Below are 20,214 nucleotides of genomic sequence, written 5' to 3' on the forward strand. Positions count from 1 at the left end.
GTGGCTTGTTATTTAATACCGCAATATTGCTTCCACTTTGTGAGTCTTCATCTTCTGCCAGTTTGACTTCTGAAAAGGCGAGTTTAGCTGCGGGCCTGAAATGTAATTGCTTTAATATGGACTTTGCGACATTTTAAATTAGCGCTTAAGGGAATTTGTGGGCTTCTTAAATGAATTTGTAATTTATATAATTTAACTAAATTGGCTGTCCTTGGAATAAGTAATTTAATAAAAAATTAGATAAGCAAGAAAAGTGATAAGAAAGTTTTTCGCTTTAACACAATTTATTAATGCTTGATGCAATCAGAAAAAAAATTTACTCTGCGATGTGCATCATAACTTGTAACATCATCATTTAAAAATAAAAACTCTAAACGCATTTTTTGACTGGGACATGTGGCTAGAATGCCAAGGGAGAGATCAACGAGAAAGGCACTAGATATTCTCCCAATTGCAGAAAGAAAAAGGGAATGCCCGAAGAAAAGGTGGCTAGAAGATATGGAATCTGATTTTAGGAAAATTCGAGTGCAATGTTGAAGGTAAGTCGCTTTAAAACGAGATCGGTGCCAAGAAGCTGTGAAGGAAGCAATGGTTCACCAAGGACTGTGACGCTAAAAAGAATAAGCAGAAGAAGAAGAAATGCATTTTTTTATAGGCGAGGTTTCTTGAGGCCAAACAATAGCACATCAACATTTTGACTAATTTTTACTCTCTCTCTCTCTCTCTCTCTCTCTCAGCTTTCACAGTCTGTGGTGCCCCATTGCTTCATCAACAATCCTCCTCCAATTTATTCTCTCTCTTGCCTCTTTACTCCAATTACGTACGTTTATCGCTTTTAAGTCTGCTTCTACGTCATCAAGCCATCTCTTTCTTGGTCGGCCTCTCCTTCTTCCCCCGATTGGACGCAAAGTAAACACCCTTTTTTGGTTTCTTGGCTAATTTTTACCATTTTTATATTTTCCTGAATGCTTTCTATTTTTTTTAAAAAAGTACAGCTCCTTATCTAACACAAAATACTTAACATATAGTTTTCCTTTTGTCGGTACAAATTAGCAAGTACAGCATTCAGTCAAAATTTAGTCCATTATACTGGACTCGGATCCTCCGAAGAAATCTGAGTCGATCTTGTGGTACCAAGTAACTAATGTGGTCGCTTCTTAACACATCATTGCCAAAGACCTCAAGCCTGAGTCGAGCGAAGTCCGGGCAGATGCATAGAAAGTAGTCCACCGTCTCATCCTCCTCTCCACATCCTAGGCAGAGTACACTGTCTGAGATGCCTACCTTTTCCATGTACTTCGTCCGTAGAACGTGGCCCGTCATCAGTCCAACCAGCTGCTTACAGTCCCTTCCGCTTAATGAGAGGAAAATCTGCAGTCTCGGTCCACCTGCCAAGCTCACTTGTGGGTTAAGTAGCCCGTTTGCTAACTGCTTTGATGGATGCAGAAGGAAGTGGCAGAACGGGCTCCGGGCCAAAGAAGTTGACTTCAGAGCCCATCCTAGCTAAAGACTATATATAAATCCAAACTTACAGATAAATCCAATTTTAAAATTTTGTACAAAGATTATAATAATTTCTCAGAATTTTCATCCCAATTTCATGCTCTTTAATTAGCGTTTCTAGAAAGATAATATTCTTATTATGGCGAATGGCAGAAGTGAATTAAAGAGTGCATTTAAAAGACTAGAAAAATTAAAATGAAAAAATTCTTAGCCTAGTGTAAGTATTAACACGGAGAAAATGGAGTTTATGGCAATCCAACACCGGCTTAAGACTCGATGACCAGCTGATTGGCGGCTTTGCATTCCAAAGTGTACAAGAGTTTTACTATCTGGGTGTCAAAATATTAACCTGGGTGTCAAAATATACACCATTGACAATAAATGTTAGAGTTTTAGCAGCAAATAAGTCTTACTTTCCCTACTTCAAGCTGCTCAACTCTAAATTATTATCTCGCGACGAAAAGTTAAGGATATACAAAACCTTTATTCGCCTCATGCTTAGCTATGATTGAGAACTATGATCGCCTGAATCTACTGACATTAATCAGCTCATGGTATTTGAAACAAAAATATTGCGAGAAATATATGGACCGTAAGACTGCAAGACGGTACCTATCGACTTAGATATAATCATGACCTGGAGCTGTTAACAAAAACCGAAGCTGTGGTAAGATTTGTAAAATCTCAGGAAGTAAGATGGCTCGGACACGTGCTTAGAATGCACAAGGAGAGACAAACTCGAAAGGCAGTTGAATGAGACCCTGTTGGAGACCGAAGAAAAAGACACCCCAGTCTCCCCAGAAGTCTCGAAGACGTGGAAGTTGACTTTGAAAAGCTAAGCATGCGGCGGTAGGAGGAGATAGCCGTGGATGGAGACAGATGGTTGTGAATGAAGCAATGGTTCGCCAAGGACTGTGATGCTTAGAAGAAGAAAGAGAAAGATTTTTGATATGCTCATTAAATTTTAGTGCTAGTAAAGTGCAAATTCGAAGGTGCTAAAAAAGCTCGTTGAGTTTTAATAATTTTTTCCTGGATTTTTTTTTTATTATTCTTTGACTCTTTTTAATTATTCCTTGACTTTTTTATTATTCCATACTTTTTCTCCTCCATATAAAATATTTCTCATGCATTTGTGAAAAATTATGTGAAATTTCAAATCGACTAATTTCGTATATTTTGAGTTGTGACGTGCACGGACCTCAAACGTAATAATTTTCAGAAAAGCGCTCAACTTCGCTAGTTTCCACCATGATTTAGGGCGATGATTTCGTTAATTTTGCTTCTATTGACTTGGCGTTTTTGAATTTATCTATGTATCTTTCGTTTCTAGGAATTGCCATCGAAAACACAATCACAAAAACAAAAAAGAAAAAAACTAACCTGACGTTATTGTTTTCTCATCAGGATCGATCTGCACACAAAGAAAATCTGTATGAAAATCATTTGTGGAATGGTTAAATTTTTTTTACTAGGATAAAAAAAAAATTGTTTGCAATTTTTTAAAGAGTCAGTCCGAAGAACCTTAAAAAACTTGCGAGAATGAATTTTTTTGTCACATACATTCTTTTGTCGCTAGAATTAAAAAAAAAAAACTTATTTTCGATTTTTTAAAGAAGCGTCCCGATATCTTTAGAAAACTTGTGGCAGTGCCGTTTTATATCTCATTAAAATATACAACATATGCTTGAATGTCTTTTATATGAAAGAAAATGCTCAACATTGTATGAAAAAAAATTCAAGTCGATTTTTAAGCGGCTTTGGACTCCCGCTTTTTTAGACTAATATTGAAAGGACTCTAAAACTGCAAATCCAGAAGATTCTGTTGAAAAAGTAGTAAATTTTGATGGGAATTTTTTTAAAATATTGTGAATCTCATACAAAGTGTGGAACTTTGATTTATAGATGGCGCAAAATTAACCCTACCTTGGGAGCCCGGGTTTGGCCAGCCTTTTCGGTTTTGGACATGAAGTTAACATATTTCTATTATAGCTAACGACTTGAGCTTCCAAGCAGCTTCCTAGAATTTAATTTTCTATTGATTTATGGATATAACCTTTTAAAAAGGATCGCCGAATAGGACGAAAGAGGTTTTAACAAAAGTGTTCAATGGAGGGTTAATCAATTCATCCAAATATTTATAATTTTTGCAAATGGCGTCAAACAAATTTTACACCTATGACCTAGACAAGTGCAGTCTACAAACCAATGAAGTGCATAAATAAATAGTTTTATTACTCAAAAAGATTTGTTTTATTTGTTAAAAAAGTTATTCAGAAAGAAAATTTATGATAAATTAATAAAAAAATGGATTATTAATTTTGCGCCACCTTGTTTAGAATTTTTGTTTTATTTATTAAAAAAGTTATTGAGAAACAAAATTGATGATAAATTAATACAAAAAACTGTAATTAATTATGCGCCGCCTTGTATTTATTATTATTTTTTTGTTAAAAAGTTATTCAAAACCCAAACTGATGATAAATTAATAAAAAGAAATTATGATTAATTTTGCGCCACCTTGTATAATGTTTTATTTTTTTAAATTATTAAAAATGTTATTCAAAAATAAAATTAATGATAAATTAATAAAAAAATGCATTATTAATTTTGCGCCACCTTGCAATTTTTTTTGTTAAAAAGTTATTCGAAAACAAAATTGATGATAAATTAAAAAAAAATTATGAAATATTTTGCGCCACCTTGTAATTATTATTATTTTTTTGTTAAAAAGTTATTCAAAAACCAAATTGATGATAAATTAATAAGAAAAAATTGTGATTAATTCTGCGCCACCTTGTAATTATAATTATCTTTTTGTTAAAAAGTTATTCAAAAACCAAATTGATGATAAATTAATAAGAAAAAATTGTGATTAATTCTGCGCCTCCTTGTACATTGTGTTTTTTTATTTGTTAAAAAGTTATTCAAAAAAACTAATTTATGATAAATTACAATAATAAAAAAAATTATGATCAATTTTACGCCACCTTGTAAAATGTTTTTATTTTATTTTATAAAAAGTTTTTCAAAAACAAAATTGATGATAACTTAATAAAAAAAAATTATTATAAATTTTGCGCCACCTGGTACATTGGTTTTTTTTATTTGTTAAAAAGTTATTCAAAAGGAAAATATATGATCAATTAATAAAACAAAAATTATGATTAATTTTGCGCGTTGTATTTTTTTGTTTTTGTTAAAACGTTATTCAAAAACAAAATTGATGATAAATAAATAAAGAAAACAAAAATTATGAATAATTTCGCGCCACCTTGTACATTGGATTTTTTTTATTTGTTAAAAAGTTATTCAGAAGCCAAGATGATGATAAATTAATAAAAAAACTGTAATTAATTATGCGCCACCTTGTATTTATTATTATTTTTTGGTTAAAAAGTTATTCAAAAACCAAATTGATGATGAATTAATAAAAAAACTATAATTAATTTTGCGCCACCTTGTAATTTTAATAATTGTTTTGTTAAAAAGTTATTCAAAAACTAAATTGATGACAAATAAATAAAGCAGAAAAGATTATGAATAATTTTACGCCACCTTGTAGGAGGTTTTTGTAGAAGAATCAACTATGTTCTGATAAAAAAAGTTACGACAAAATTTTATATGAAAAAATTTTAAACAGATTAAATGATTATATATCCATACTTTTAGCCACGCCTATCAAAAAATGTTCAAGTTGTGCTCTTAGTTAGTATATACATTTAAATAAACTTATCTGGCATTCGACCACAACGAGTTATTCCCCCTCCTTTCAATAAAGGGTTGCATACAAAATATCCATCAGAAACTTGCTTTCCTGCAAAGAATTCACCGCATCGCAATTCCTGCTCATTAATCTTTCGGCAACCTTTAAAACCCATCTAACCACACATTTATGCGCCTTTTATTATTAAACCATATGCCTTTCCATTTTAATTTCTCTTATTTCACGCATTCAATCAACTTGAAGCGCATATACGAAATGCCGCATACAAAATGATAATGAGCAGTTTTATTCCCGTAATTTATAAATATACGAGTACATACAAAGACATACGATATATCGTATGGTAAGTACCCGCATGCATAAAAGATGTTGTCGAGTGCTAAAAAATGTGGCATTTCCATCATTACCAGCCAACCGCACGTAGCAACATGAACATCAGCACAATCCGCGAGTATCCAGCGCTTATGTGCATATATAATTACGCTTTTACGTATACATATACATATTTTATTACATATACTTATGCACATACATGCATACCTATGCGCGAAATTTACTTCAACTCGTCGAGTTTGGTGTTGAATGCATTGGAATTTACGAGCAAAAAATTAGGTTACGTATACGCCCACGCATCTGTTACCCTCATCTCTGTCTAAACGATCTGTTCGGCCATTGTACTGTGGATTTGTAATTTTTTTGCAAAAACATCGGCTTTTAAAGTGAATAGCAAGAATTTAAATTTTTCAAAGTTTTGTGTCGCTTATGCCGTTTAACATACTTAACTACTCGTATTTCAAGGCAAGCGCGTTGATGTTGTTACGCTCGTTATGTGGTGTGCTGCGCTTATTTTGCATAAATTTATGTTTTCTTTTTTTTGTTTCAAATTTTCTTATTTTGGCGTTAAATATTTATTCGTGTGTGTGAGTATGAGAGTATGTAGTGTATACAACACAGCTTCCTGTGGTGCAGGAAACTTCCCCCAAATGTTGCTTATTGCTGGTGTATAAATATTAGCTCAGTTCTTTATGTAGCAGCAGATGGTGAGCTTGGTTGTGTTGTGTGTTTGCTGCACATCTGCATGTTTCTAGATAGAATATAAATTCGTTTTCAACTACTCTTCAACGTTGTATAAAGTGAAATGTGCGTGCAGTATAAAAACGAGAGTGAAATTCTGCAATAAAAAATGCACTCGTGGACGCATTTGTCGAATAGAATTAGCTTTAAATATAATATAGCTTTAAAAACAAAAAAATAATTTATTTGCTTATTTCTTTTGATAAATAGGTTTTTTTAAATAGGATATAACTTTTTTGTGTAATTTTTTGTTTGTTCGTAGCCGAAGGCCTTAGCAGCAGTGCTTTCGTTTTTCAGTTTCGTTTCTCTTATAAGTGGAATAATTATTTATAATTATTAATCTTTTCAATAAATAAGTAAATTAGTAAATATTTTCTATTATTATTTACTTGTTATTATTGCCATTCCCGACATACTTTTTTGCATGGTAATTGAGCCACGTTTGAAAATTCTGGAAAACTAGCAACAAAATGTTGAATTGGTGTTTGTAATAATAGAACTCTCGGATAAGCTGTGCACACTTGAGCTCATAAATTCGTGACAACAGATTCACTATTGAATAGTTCTATCCCACTCAAATAATGATCGAAGCACCAAAAATATCGTAGCATTTAACGAGTCAATTCAAAATAAGTCAAGGTAGCAAATGCCGTAGCGTTCACAGAAATTCGGAGCCTCCTAGTCCAGAGGCTCTCTCCTCAAATGACTGAAACAGTGTGTGTTAACAAGCAGATGCTAAAATGAAATTAAAATTTAAAAAGTCGAACCAAGAAGCACCGAGAGATTTGGTAACTCCTAAAATACTCAGGCTAAAAACCCCACTGAAGCTCTCTAAAGTGAAAGGATTGATAGTCAAGGAGGAAAGGAGATAAGTAACAGAGAGAAAGGGATAGAATAGAATAGAGAAATAGAGGTAGTTAGTCCTGTGAAAATTTTCCAGATTCTTTAGTAAATCTCAAAATATCCTCCAGTTTGAGATAATGAATTTTACTCATTCTCCCAATCCAAAAATTGCAGCCTTGCTATAGCAATGACGGGACACTTACAAAGAAAATGTTGGGGGCTATCCACTTCCTTCCAGCAAGACAGGCAAATCGTGTCTTTAATGATTCAAATGGTGACCATATGCTGATGCCATGGGTTGTGGCCTGCAAATAATACCAACCACCAACCGAACATCTTTTCTACCAAATTTTAGAAAAAAGTTCGACAGTTTTCTTTTCGAGTTTGTCAGAAAATACTTATGAGTTAAAACCAAGGGATGCTGAACGTCGTTTTTTCGCCTGTGAACAACTGCTCCAGCGGCAAAAAGGAAGGGGTTTCTTCATCGCATCGTGACGGGTGATGAAAAATGGACTCATTACAACAATCCAAAGAAAAGAAAGTCATGGGGGCTGCCCGGTCATGCTTTTACGTCGTCACCTCTGCCGAATATTCACGCTGCGAAGGTTATGCTATGTATTTGGTGGGGCCAAGTAGATGTTATTTAATATGAACTGTAAAAATCAAGCGAAACCATCACTGGGGATCGGTATCGACTTCAATTCATGCTATTGGACCAAGCACTGTGCGAGAAGCGGCCGCAATACGCGGAGAGGTATGAAAAAGTGATTCTACAGCACGACAACGTTCGGCCTCACGTTGCCAAACCCGAAACACCGAAATGGGAAATCCTACCCCACCAACCATATTCTGCAGATATTGCGTCGTCCAATTATCACCTGTCCGATGGATGGCAGATGGTCTAGCTGACTTGACCAGCAGCTCCATTCATATGAAGACATAAAAATATGGCTTGATCCGTGGATAGCCTCAAAAGATGAACAGTTTTAACGCGACGATATGCGAAATCTACCAGAAAGATAGGAAAAAGTAGTAGCCAGCGATGGGCCATACTTTTAATGATTCACTTGTAACCATTTTTTCAGAATAAAGTTGTATATTCACCTAAACAAACAGCGAGAATTTAGTTGCGCACCTAGTTCTATCGTTTAAGTACCATCCGGCTCCACAACCTGTTTCATTCTTGGACCCATCGGTACAAAAAATATCTGTCAAACCTCTTTAAGTGCACTTTGGATTGTTCCATTGCGTGAGCATCAAATTTCTTTCCAAATGAAACTATGGATATAGGGTCATTCTTAGGTACCAAAATCAGTGGATACGGCTCAGATAATATCTTAAAGATTTCTCTGTGTGCACAAGTAGATGCTACTTTCACTGCTGAGAAATACTTATCAGTATTAGCAGGGGGATCAGTACTTGAACAGTAAAGGGCTTAGTTCGGGTTAAAGACCCATACTCACGCGGTTAAACTTTCGATGCTTTCTCTTCACAAAAAAGTCTTAGTCCAGACTGCGACTCATACATCTTACCTGGCGTATTTCTAAGATCATAACAACACAAAAAGTGCTGCAGTCTACCCTATTTCCCTATTTCAGGTCCCGAAACTTCTCTTATTAAGCTCTACAAAATGCAAGTTATGTGCATGTTTAACGTCTTTCTATATATTTTGGAAAAAAGAATAAGTATTTAGTAATACAAAAAACGATTTTCTTCCCATAGCTGCCAACTTTAGCTTCTTAATAGAGTAAGCTGTCCATTTAGACCAGCTTATATGGTTGCCCTTAAAGATAAAATGCCACACTCCGCCGCAGAAAATAAAAAAATTCAAACTAGTAAAAATTATGTTGTGCTATCGTTTTGTTACGAGAATGTTTCGTACCGTGGAGATGTGGTACTGGCTGATAGTAGGGATTTTTAGGAGAAAAAAGCTCTCAAAGTCAGAGTCAATTTAATTCAAAAAGTCTTCTATGTTATATTTGTAACACAGTAAATACCAACATAACGCACTTTAGTGAAGAAGCTCGGCCTAAGTCTTTCTGTATGCTACTTATGACGCCGCACTATTAATATTTTCTTATTATTGTTTTTGTTTGGCTTAGTCTGTATGTACTCTAGTTAAGCTTATATGTATCCAGATTTACGCACATTTTCATAAGTGTACATATTTACGGGTACAATAAAATATGCAAATACGATAGTGTGGCCTCCTGTGTCGAGAGTAAATTCGGCAACTGTGAGAGCATAAAATTTTAAAGAGCATTTTCGAGACTTTTATCTTTTGAAACTTTAAACTGGTTGGACATTAAAAACTTATACGAAATTTCATTGGTTCTTATATTTTCAAATAAACTGATGTATTGAGCAGTAAATTTTAAGTGCCTGGTTTTTAAATAAAAAGTGGCTCACAACTAGTCACCCATTCAGGGGAGTTATAATTTTTACAAATGGGGTCGCACGTTAATCAAATATCGCGATTGTGAAAAAGAAAGCCGCAGTTTATAAACATACAAACAATGGAGCGCGTAAAGCATAAAATAAAGATTTCCACCGCTCAATATCATTTTTCTATTTATTAAAAAAGTTATTCAAAACCAAAGTTGGATGATTATTTTGTGACCTTAAAACCAGTAGATTCTGGTAAGACGTGATAAATAACTCATCCCATCTAGTCAACTTGCAGAAAGTTCACCGACTGGCATGACTAAGTATATGTAATGGGACGTTTCTGGTGGCGGAGTGCCACATTCGCTTCCAGACATTTACCAAAAAATACAGCCAGAAGGCGGAGTGGCACGTGGAATCGACGGATATCGGTTTTGACCACAACTTTCACACTTCAGTAAATCTAAACTATAAGTAGATTTATCTGCATTACTTATGCTTTCAAAAAACACTAATTACCCCGAAATGGAGTTTTATTTGCATGGAAGGAATATAAAAATCAAATTTTTTTAAACATTCATATCTCAAATCAAAAATTAGTAAGTATACATTGAAATATAGAATAAACTTATTAATAGTGAAATATTCTTGAAATCAAATCCTGGTATTTGGCTAGCCAAATAGAGCTTAAAGTCTCGAAAGCACTGAAAGCACGAAGTTTCCAGTTACTGTCGGCGTTATTTTACTCCACTATCCTTGAAGGACGGCCGTCATAGCCAAATGGGTTGGTGCACCACTACAATTTGGAAGTGTCCGGTTTGAATCTCCGGGGACGAAACACCAAATGATAGAGAAAGTTTTTTCTAATAGCTGCCACCACTTGGCAGGTAATGGAAACCGCCGTGTGGTTTTTGTTATGAAGAATCTCCTCAAAAAAACTATATGCCGTTCAGAGTCGGCGTAAAATTGTGGGTCCCTCCATTTGTGGAAAAAAATGAATACCCCAAATTGGAAGAACATTTTTTAATTGTTCGTTATTTTGTACCGAATGTTTACGTCTTTGATTCTTTAACTGTTGTTTGGGGTGACGATTCATCTGTTTTTTCACACTATATAAAAACTATTCTCGTACAGTATTAGATATTATCTCGCTGGAATAGGAATGGTCCCTCGATGTTCTATTTTATATCGCTTTGATTTAGATAATTTTTTAAAATTTGAATGGTTCGAAATTAGAAGAAAATATTGGTGAAGGAGTATTCTACGAGGAGCTCCCCATCAGACCCAAATTCACTGCAACGTGTTCCAAGCATACGAAGCCGCAATCAAAGAAGCAGCGGATTGACTACTCTCTTGTGCAAGTGAATAAAACTTGTCAATAGCCTCGGAACTGATCAGGGAATACCTGGTTTCACTTCCGATCACTTTCGAATTCTTTGACATAAGTCTCATCTGGGTACTTGATATAGCGAAAACTGTGAGGCGGTTGAGCTGGTTAGACAAGTGACCTGTGAGGTCATTTCCTCGCGAAAGGAGAGTATCGGGAACCTTGAGAGCTGAGCAAGGACACAAACTTCTAAGGTCGCGAAATCCTTCTGATCATGTGTGGATCAGAGGCGCTTGAGTGATCTGAGTTTCGTGGGTGCATTTACAGGGCACTCTCCGCGGGGCATGCATGTTGTGAGACTTGGAATTACTTCCATTCCTTTTTGCGTCATCTGTATGGAGGATGAGGTGGAATCACCTCAGCCCTTTTCGTTTAGCTGCTTTGCTATGACTGCTGGTATAGCCTGCTTTGATATTAAAAATCTGATGAAATAACTTCATCAGCAGTATAAAACGGGGAACACAATCCTAAAGAAAGAAATTGATTTATTCGTTCAAATGTGCCCACTCTTTAGGCAACCATTTTAACCTAACCTAGCCTAATGTGCACGATAAGCACCAAATTTCCTTTGCCGTTTGCCGAAATGCACCCCCAAAACAATACTCAGCCCTTATCAGGTTTAACACATGAGCTTTTGCGAATGCGCTCCATCACAATTATTCATCACAGATATATATAAATTCGCTGAACAACTCACACTCAGCTCACACTAATTTCTTGTAGAAGGTGGAAATAACCTCACATTGGCCTGGTCAAAGTACAGTTTGAGGAAAGAAAACGAAATAGCTCTGGCGCAGGGCGTAAAGAATGCGATATTATTGCGACATATGTAGCATATCCAATTTTTCCGCATACAGATATAGCTTTTTCGGTCAAACAGAGGTAGGTACTTCTGAACTACAGCGTCCAGTCATAGTTGCTGCTGGTACATCTGATGAAATTACAATCCATCGCGAAGTTTCCAGAGGAAATGAAGTGAGAGATCCTATATGCCGCGAAATAGATATAAACACACACTATTTGAAAAACGTCAAGCCAAGAAACACCGAGAGATTTGGTAACTACTAAAACACTTAGGCTGAGCCCATTGTACTTAAAGCTCTGGAAAGTAAACAGGTACATAATTAAGGAGGACAGGAGAGAAGTAACAGAAATAATGATACCGCATAGAATAGAGATATAGAGGTAGCTAGACGCGTGAGATTCTTTGGTTAGTAAAATTCGTTGGTGAGTAAGTAATTCTCAATTGTAGTTCTCAGTCTTTCATTTAATTCTCAGTCTTTCACTTAATTCTCAGTTTGTAATTTAATTTTCAAAGCACTTCAAATACAGGTGTGAATATATGTATGTATTTACATTTTAAGGAAATGGACCAGCGACTTCAAAAGATCGACTTTCTCGATTTCCCGCCAACAATTTAATCAGCTGTTTGTAAAACTTGCAAAGTGTTACAGGTTTTGCGATGACACAATCTTTTTTGTTTTTTTTCTCTTTGAGAGAGAATTCCTGCAAATGAAGTTACTGGATAATTTTTGTATGAACAGACCTATGGTATTTGAATCTGTTAAGTAATCTAAAGATTTATTTGTTATTTTTCAGAGTCGTTTTTTCACATCTTGAACTCCTCGTCTTTCAATTTCCACACTCGTAGCTGTGTTTACCGGTCATTGGACGATCGGCACACACGCGAAAAAGCTAGGGTTAATATTTAACCGCCATTGCAGAGGCGGGGACCTTTTCGAGAAGGATACTGTTGAGCACTTTCGCTGTAAATGTCCGGGTTTGGCAGCTAAACGATTAAGGGGAGAGCCTGGTTTATGAGGTCTAAAAATTGCATCTCTTTGCGATTTTTTTTTGTAAGGAAAAAACTAATTTAGCACTGCAAAGTTTTTTCTACCTTTTAATGAACATTTAAAAAGTATAAAAAATTTTTGAACTGGTTAAAATAAGTTGAAAAAAATGTTTAACATAGAAATTAGTAGAGCGCTGCAACGCTGGAGTTTCCAACTGGCGTACAAGACACAACTCGTAATTATTATCTAAAGCAAAAAATTCAAATGGATTTCTAATTATCATGATTTTTTATTCCAGATGAACTAAGAAAACTGAGAGAAATTCCAAAATTTCAACTTTTTGGAGGTTTTAAAGAAAAAAATGCCTTTCTATAAAAAAAAGAGGTTGTCTGTAAAGTCGGTTTACTGACGATAGTTTAACGTGATAACGTCATAAGAAAATACTGATTGAATGGTTGCATTTTTCAAAAGAAAATTTTAATTTTATTTGTTTGATAGATATTTTGTATGGATATAGAGAATGAGTTAACATTAACATAACATAATATACTTTAACATAACATAACATAACATAACATAACATAACATAACATAACATAACATAACATAACATAACATAACATAACATAACATAACATAACATAACATAACATAACATAACATAACATAACATAACATAACATAACATAACATAACATAACATAACATAACATAACATAACATAACATAACATAACATAACATAACATAACATAACATAACATAACATAACATAACATAACATAACATACCATAACATGCTGTTCAAGCAAGGTAACGACGCATGAGCAAGATAACGACGCATATATTTCCAGACCCTAGTCATCAATAGGTATGAAAATTACCCCGTATTAAAGCACTTATCAACAGCTTTCATTTGATACCCATATTGTACATACACAACCAAAGGTTACCCGGGTCCACGTTTTGACCTACATCTCGAGACCCCAGTCACGGAGCGGCATGAAAAATACTCTGTACTAAAGCATTCACCAACAGCTTCAATTTGATATCCATATTGTACAAACCCATTCTAGGGTCCACGTTTTGGTCTCTATCTCGAGACCCTAGTCACGGAGCGGCATGAAAAGTACTCTGGACTAAAGCATTCACCAACAGCTTCCATTTGATATCCATATTGTACATACGCATCCGAAGGTTACCCGGGTCCACGTTTTGACCTATAGCTCGAGCCCTATTTCCAAAATAAAATATAATCCGTGTTACTCGCGGATGATGTAGCTTTCGAATGGTGAAAGAATTTTTAAAATCGGTCCAGTAGTTTTGAGCCTCTTCATTACAAACACACAAAGTTTTCCTCTTTATAATTTAGTATAGACAACATATCTTATAAGGTATGCGGTAAATATTACCATACATTTTTTCCTTCATATATAATAAAAAAATTAATAATAATAACATTAAAACTGTTGAGATATTGGTGTGGTTAGTGAAATAAAACTCATAAATTTAAACTATTAATTATATTAGATTATTATTTATTGTTATTAAAGAGTGCGTGCGGGTGCGTGATCTTTACTCGTCGGGTGCTCGATCAAAACTAAAAAACTCTCAACGTCAATGGCAAGCGGGCAAGCAGAGTGACGCTATCCCCACTTACTCACTTCATACATATGTATGTATATGTATGTATAACATATGATGTATATATATAATATATACCGTATAATATAAATGTACCTTACACATTCTCAACACGCCTCCTTACATTTATATTATAATATACATAATAAAATAATTTTCAAATAATTATTAATACATAAATTTTCATCATTAATTCAAAATTACAATTTTACATTTTCATAATAACTTAAATTAAGTTTAACATATTTCTAAATTTTTCAAAACTTTCTTTACATAATGATTTAGTGAAAATATCCCCGACATTATTGTTCGACTCGACCTTTACAATGTTTATAATCTTTTCTTTTACCATTTCATGTACATAATGATAATGGACTTCTATATGTTTGGAATTCTTTGTAAAATTACCATACTTTGCTATATTTATCGCGCCTGAATTATCTTCATATACATTAATAGGTTTTTCAATTTTAATTTCAAATAATTTTAATAATTCAATTACAAATTTAATTTCACTGGCTGCTTCTGATAACGCTACATATTCAGCAAAGGTTGAAGCCTTTGTTACAGATTTTTGTTTTCGTGATTTCCAAAACACAACATTACCAAATAATTTTAATACGAAACCAGTGGTCGATTTTCGATCTATATTATCGCCAGCCCAATCGGCGTCAACAAAACAATCCAAAATTTCACAGTCATTATCACCTTTGAAAGTTAAATTTAAATCTTTTGTTTTGTATAAATACTTCAAAATTCTCTAAGCATATTTAAAATGAGTTTCATTATAACAATTTTGAAATCTACTTAAGTAATTAACTGAAAAACTAATATCTGGCCTTGTAGCCGAACTAATATATAATAGAGCGCCAATTAAATTTCGATATTTAATATCCAATTCACAATTATCCGATTTTTCAATTTTTAAATTAACTTCCATAGGTGTATTATACAATTTGCTATTTTCCAAATTATATTTACTCGCTAAAGACTCTATATATTTAGTTTGATTTAGTTTCATTAATTTTTCCGGCACACTATAATCTACGGTAATACTTAAATATTCTTTAATTTTTCCCATGTCTTTCATTTTAAATTTTTCTGATAATTTACCTTTAATTAAATTAATCAAACCTTTACTTTTTCCACAAATTAATAAGTCATCAACGTAAATTAATAAATAAATAGTATCTTTTTCCAATTTCAAAACATATAAACAAGAATCAATATTATTTTTCTTAAATCCTAATTTTAATATATTAGAAAATTATCAAGGCACTCATACCAAGCTCTTGGACTTTCTCGTAAACCATACAATGCTTTATTCAACTTACAAACTTTATTCGTTCCATCTTCATAACCTTTAGGTTGTTTAACATAAACATCTGATTTCACGGTACCATTGAGGAAGGCTGTTTCAACGTCCATTTGTTCTATAATAAAGCCCATTCTACAACAATAAGATAATAAGATTTTTAAAGTTTGCATTTTAACTACCGGAGCATAAATATCATCAATAAATTCCTTTTGTTGAAAACCGCGTACAACTAAACGAGCTTTATATTTGTTATCAGATTTTTTCGTATATAACCATTTCACATCAATAACTTTTTTATTTTCAGGATTTTCAACTAACTCCCACGTATTATTATCCTTTAAACTTTTAATTTCATTATCCATTGCTATTTTCCAATTTAATTTATCTTTTGAATTTATCGCCTCCTCAAAGGTATGTGGTATATCAGTTCTACATAAGTTCGCAAAAATACAATTACTATACGCTTGACTATCATATCTATCGGGAACACTTTTTGATCTGGTAGACCTTCTCATAGGAATAAGTTCATCCTTTTTTATTTCTTTTTTATTTAATTTCGTCTTATTTTTAATTTTTTCAACATTTTCTAAGTTTTCAACTTTTTCAACTTTTAAATCAATCCTTTTATCACCAAGCTCATCTTTTTCATTTAAACTTTTAAAACTATCATCGTTAAATTCATCATCAGAATTTTCTGTGTTTTCATCAAAATCAGAACTAGTTTCATTAAATTCACTCTCGCTTTCATCCATATTTATACCGATACATTTTTCTTTTGAATTTAAAATTTCAATATTTCGAGAAACGATAATCTTGTTATTCAACAAAATACGATAACCCATGTTGTCATAACCGACCAAAATTCCAATTTCGGCTTTCTTATCCCATTTAGACTGTCGTTTTACTTCCGGCGTACGAACAAAAACCTTACTTCCATATAATCTCAAATTTGACACGTCTGGTTTTTTTCCAAAAAATATTTCGTATGGTGTTTTCTTTTCGATGGTATTTGTTAATGTTCTATTTTTCAAGTAAGTCGCCGCGCACACGATTTCCGGCCAATATTTTCTATCAATTTGCGCTTCGTCTAATAAACAACGCGACATGTTCATTATTGTGCGATTAAATCTTTCGGCAACCCCATTTAATTCATGAGTATACGCGGGACACGGAGAAATTACGATACCCTTACTTTTAACAAAATCATCCACATCACTATTAATGTATTCTTTACCGTTATCGCATCTCAAATATTTAACGCGCTCACCCATTAAATTTTCACATTCATTAATCTTTTGAAAACTTCACATACCTCTGCTTTTGATTTCATAGTATAAACACGAGCAATTTTACTATAATCATCTATAAATGAAATGAAATATTTTTCACCTTTGAAACCCACCGTTTGAAAAGGTCCACAGACATCAGTGTGTACAATTTCTAAAATTTCTTTTGCTTTCTGTCTGTTATTTTTAAATGGTAAATTTGACATTTTAGTTTCGATGCATGTTTTACATTTCATAAATTCACTCGTTATATCTTTAGGAATACCGTCCAATAATTGATCTTTACTTAAAATATTTAAATATTTAAAATTTACATGACCCAATAATCGATGCCATTTTTCTTTCAGATTCATATTATTTTCAATTTTGTTCGCGATATTTACAAATTTATTTTTCTTTTTCAATACGATAATACTTCTCATATGATATAAACCATTCCTTTTTACAGCAACAGCTGTTATTTCGTTTTCTTTATTAATAATTTTTGCCAATTTATTTTCTAAAATAATTTTATTATTATTCGTAATTTTACTCACACTAATTAAATTCGCAGTCATATCTTTTGCAAAAAATACATTTTTCATATTAATTTCACCTTTTTTACCGAAAACATCAAAAATACTAACTACATTTCCGACTTTTGTAGCTTTTACAACACGATTATCGCCCAAATGAATATTTATAGGATTTGTTAAAATTTCAAAATTTTCAAAATATGAATCATCGTTAATAATATGGTCCGTACAACCACTATCGAGTAACCAAATAATTTCGCATACATTATTATTATTATTAACCTTACATTTTTGCGCTGTATTACAGTCAACTCTCGCAATCCAAGCTCTGTTGTATTCTTTTTGTTCTCCTTCTTGCTCGGCTTGGTGCGCGCGCATTCCTCTTTGGCCTCTGCCTCTTCCACGGTTGCCACGTCCTCGATGCGTGCCTCTGCCTCGCGTAGATGGCCATGTTGAACTGCCGCTTGCATTTTGGTCGCCATTTTTACAATCTCGCTGAATATGACCAACTTTTCCACATTTGAAGCACCTTCTTCTATCGGACATGAATGCATTTGACCTCGGCTTGTAATTTTCCTCTTTTTGCATTTTTATTTCTTTCATCAAAATTTTGCTTTTTACATATTCTGCCGTTTGTTCTTCTTCTTTTAATACATCAATTAAATCGCCTATATAGCTATAGGACTCCGGCAAAGTATTCAATATATAATTCAGTTTTTCTCTTTCTGTAATTTTTGCACCCGCACTTTTTAAATCATTAATGCACTTTTCAAAATCGCTAAAAAATGTAGAAGCGTCATTATAATTTTTTAACTTAATTTTTTCTAACTTATTTCTGTACACAATTTGTAAAGCCGTTGATTCTTTCAGATATAAACTATCAAATTTTTTAATCATGTCATATGCCGTTTCTTCGTCATTAATGAATTCCATTTGCTTATTGGAAATACCGTTATAAATGAGACTTATTGCTTTCACTTCTTTTGCGTCCCATTCTTCGCCTTCTTTGTCCGTCTTTGCTCGTTCAATATTATCTGCGCACTTTTTCAACTTGAGCGACATTGTTAATCGTTTTTTCCACATGGCGTAATCTTCACCATCAAAAATAGGTATCTTGATTTCACCATTGTCAGCCATTTTGTATTGTAAAACTTTCTCGAATTTTCTGACTTAAACGAGAATACAATTTTGACTTTTACTTTAAAACGATAACACTTTTTAACTTTTAACTTTAACGGCAATACTTCACAAAATATTACACGTGCTTTCTGACATACACTGTAACTTATTATTTTTAATTTTCACTTTAATACGGTACCATAGAAAAACTATTATCACACGTGCTTTTTGACATACACGGGATTACTTTATTTTTATAAAAAACGGTACCACTGAAAACCACCTAACCACAACCTGGCACTGCTACCATGTTGAGATATTGGTGTGGTTAGTGAAATAAAACTCATAAATTTAAACTATTAATTATATTAGATTATTATTTATTGTTATTAAAGAGTGCGTGCGGGTGCGTGATCTTTACTCGTCGGGTGCTCGATCAAAACTAAAAAATTCTCAACGTCAATGGCAAGCGGGCAAGCAGAGTGACGCTATCCCCACTTACTCACTTCATACATATGTATGTATATGTATGTATAACATATGATGTATATATATAATATATACCGTATAATATAAATGTACCTTACACATTCTCAACAAAAACAACAGGTATTATTAACAAACTGGGTTTTATTTTAAATTCTTCAAGTGAATCAAATTAATAATAATCAATAAGAAGGAATATGCAAATACAAATACGTGAATTTATATATGTACATATGCGCATATACATACATATATACGCTCACTTAAGTAGGAGAGAGCAAGATGTCGAACGTTGCCGTTCGTTTGCTTTGTTTGCTTTGTCGTTCGTTCCGCGCTTTCGCTTGCAGTTCATTCAATGCAATGAGCAAGGTAACGACAAATGAGCAAGGTAACGGCAATGAGCAAGGTAACGACATATGAGCAAGGTAACACTAATGAGCAAGGTAACGACACATTTTTTCGTGCGTGCAGCCTGTTAAATCGAATTATAAGACTTTATCACGTCAAAAATTCACTTCAACTTGGTATAAAAATCTTGAAAATTTTTTTTGTCTATTTTGTTAGTTCAAATAGAAGAGAATTTAATACTGAAGGGAACAAGCTATGATTCATTTCAAAAGAAAATGAAAAGTCGAGAAAAGAAGTTAAAATTTTGTACCATAGCTGTCCGGTCACAGCGTAACTACCTAACGCTCGCGTTCCTTTGGCTTTGTAACTTTGTGTGAATATTCTGAAATGTATTAGGAATCGCTTAAAACGAAAAAAAAAATTGATTTTTTTGACCTTATAAACCACGCTCCCGCCCCTTAAGATCACTGGGTGCTCCTTTCTTCGATAGCCTGGGGCAATGAGCTAACTTAAATCCCATCTATCTTCTCTATTATATCAACAGCACTGGCTGGCTTTAGATATATGACTGTTTGGGGTCTCATAATGGTATGAAAACGGCGCTTCAGTGCTACTTGAGGAGTGCCAGACTGGCACTTCAACCATTTCGCCTACCTACCGTACATTTTCAATCGACAAAATCGAACCTGTGTAAAAGGTATCTCTGAAATTTGTACTAAGATCATTCAAATTTTCTGATCCTATCCCATCTTTAACATCACGTTTGTGATTGATCAACTTGAGGCCTTAA

General features: G+C 33.5%; 1 protein-coding gene across 1 annotated transcript in view; it reads right to left on the bottom strand.

The window, feature by feature from the left end:
* Positions 1–18,608, bottom strand: part of LOC128855591 (dopamine receptor 1) — a 188,498-nt gene extending 169,890 nt beyond the window's left edge. The window contains exons 1-3 of the mRNA XM_054090622.1: positions 18,301–18,608; positions 18,093–18,249; positions 17,759–18,049 (exon numbers count right to left, since the gene is read on the bottom strand). Coding sequence (XP_053946597.1) covers positions 17,759–18,049; positions 18,093–18,249; positions 18,301–18,608 — 756 coding nt within the window. The remainder of the gene's footprint in view (positions 1–17,758; positions 18,050–18,092; positions 18,250–18,300) is intronic.
* Positions 18,609–20,214: the final 1,606 nt, after the last annotated feature.

The sequence above is a fragment of the Anastrepha ludens genome, chromosome 2 (genome assembly GCF_028408465.1).
Source record: "Anastrepha ludens isolate Willacy chromosome 2, idAnaLude1.1, whole genome shotgun sequence".
Taxonomy (NCBI): Eukaryota; Metazoa; Arthropoda; class Insecta; order Diptera; family Tephritidae; genus Anastrepha; species Anastrepha ludens.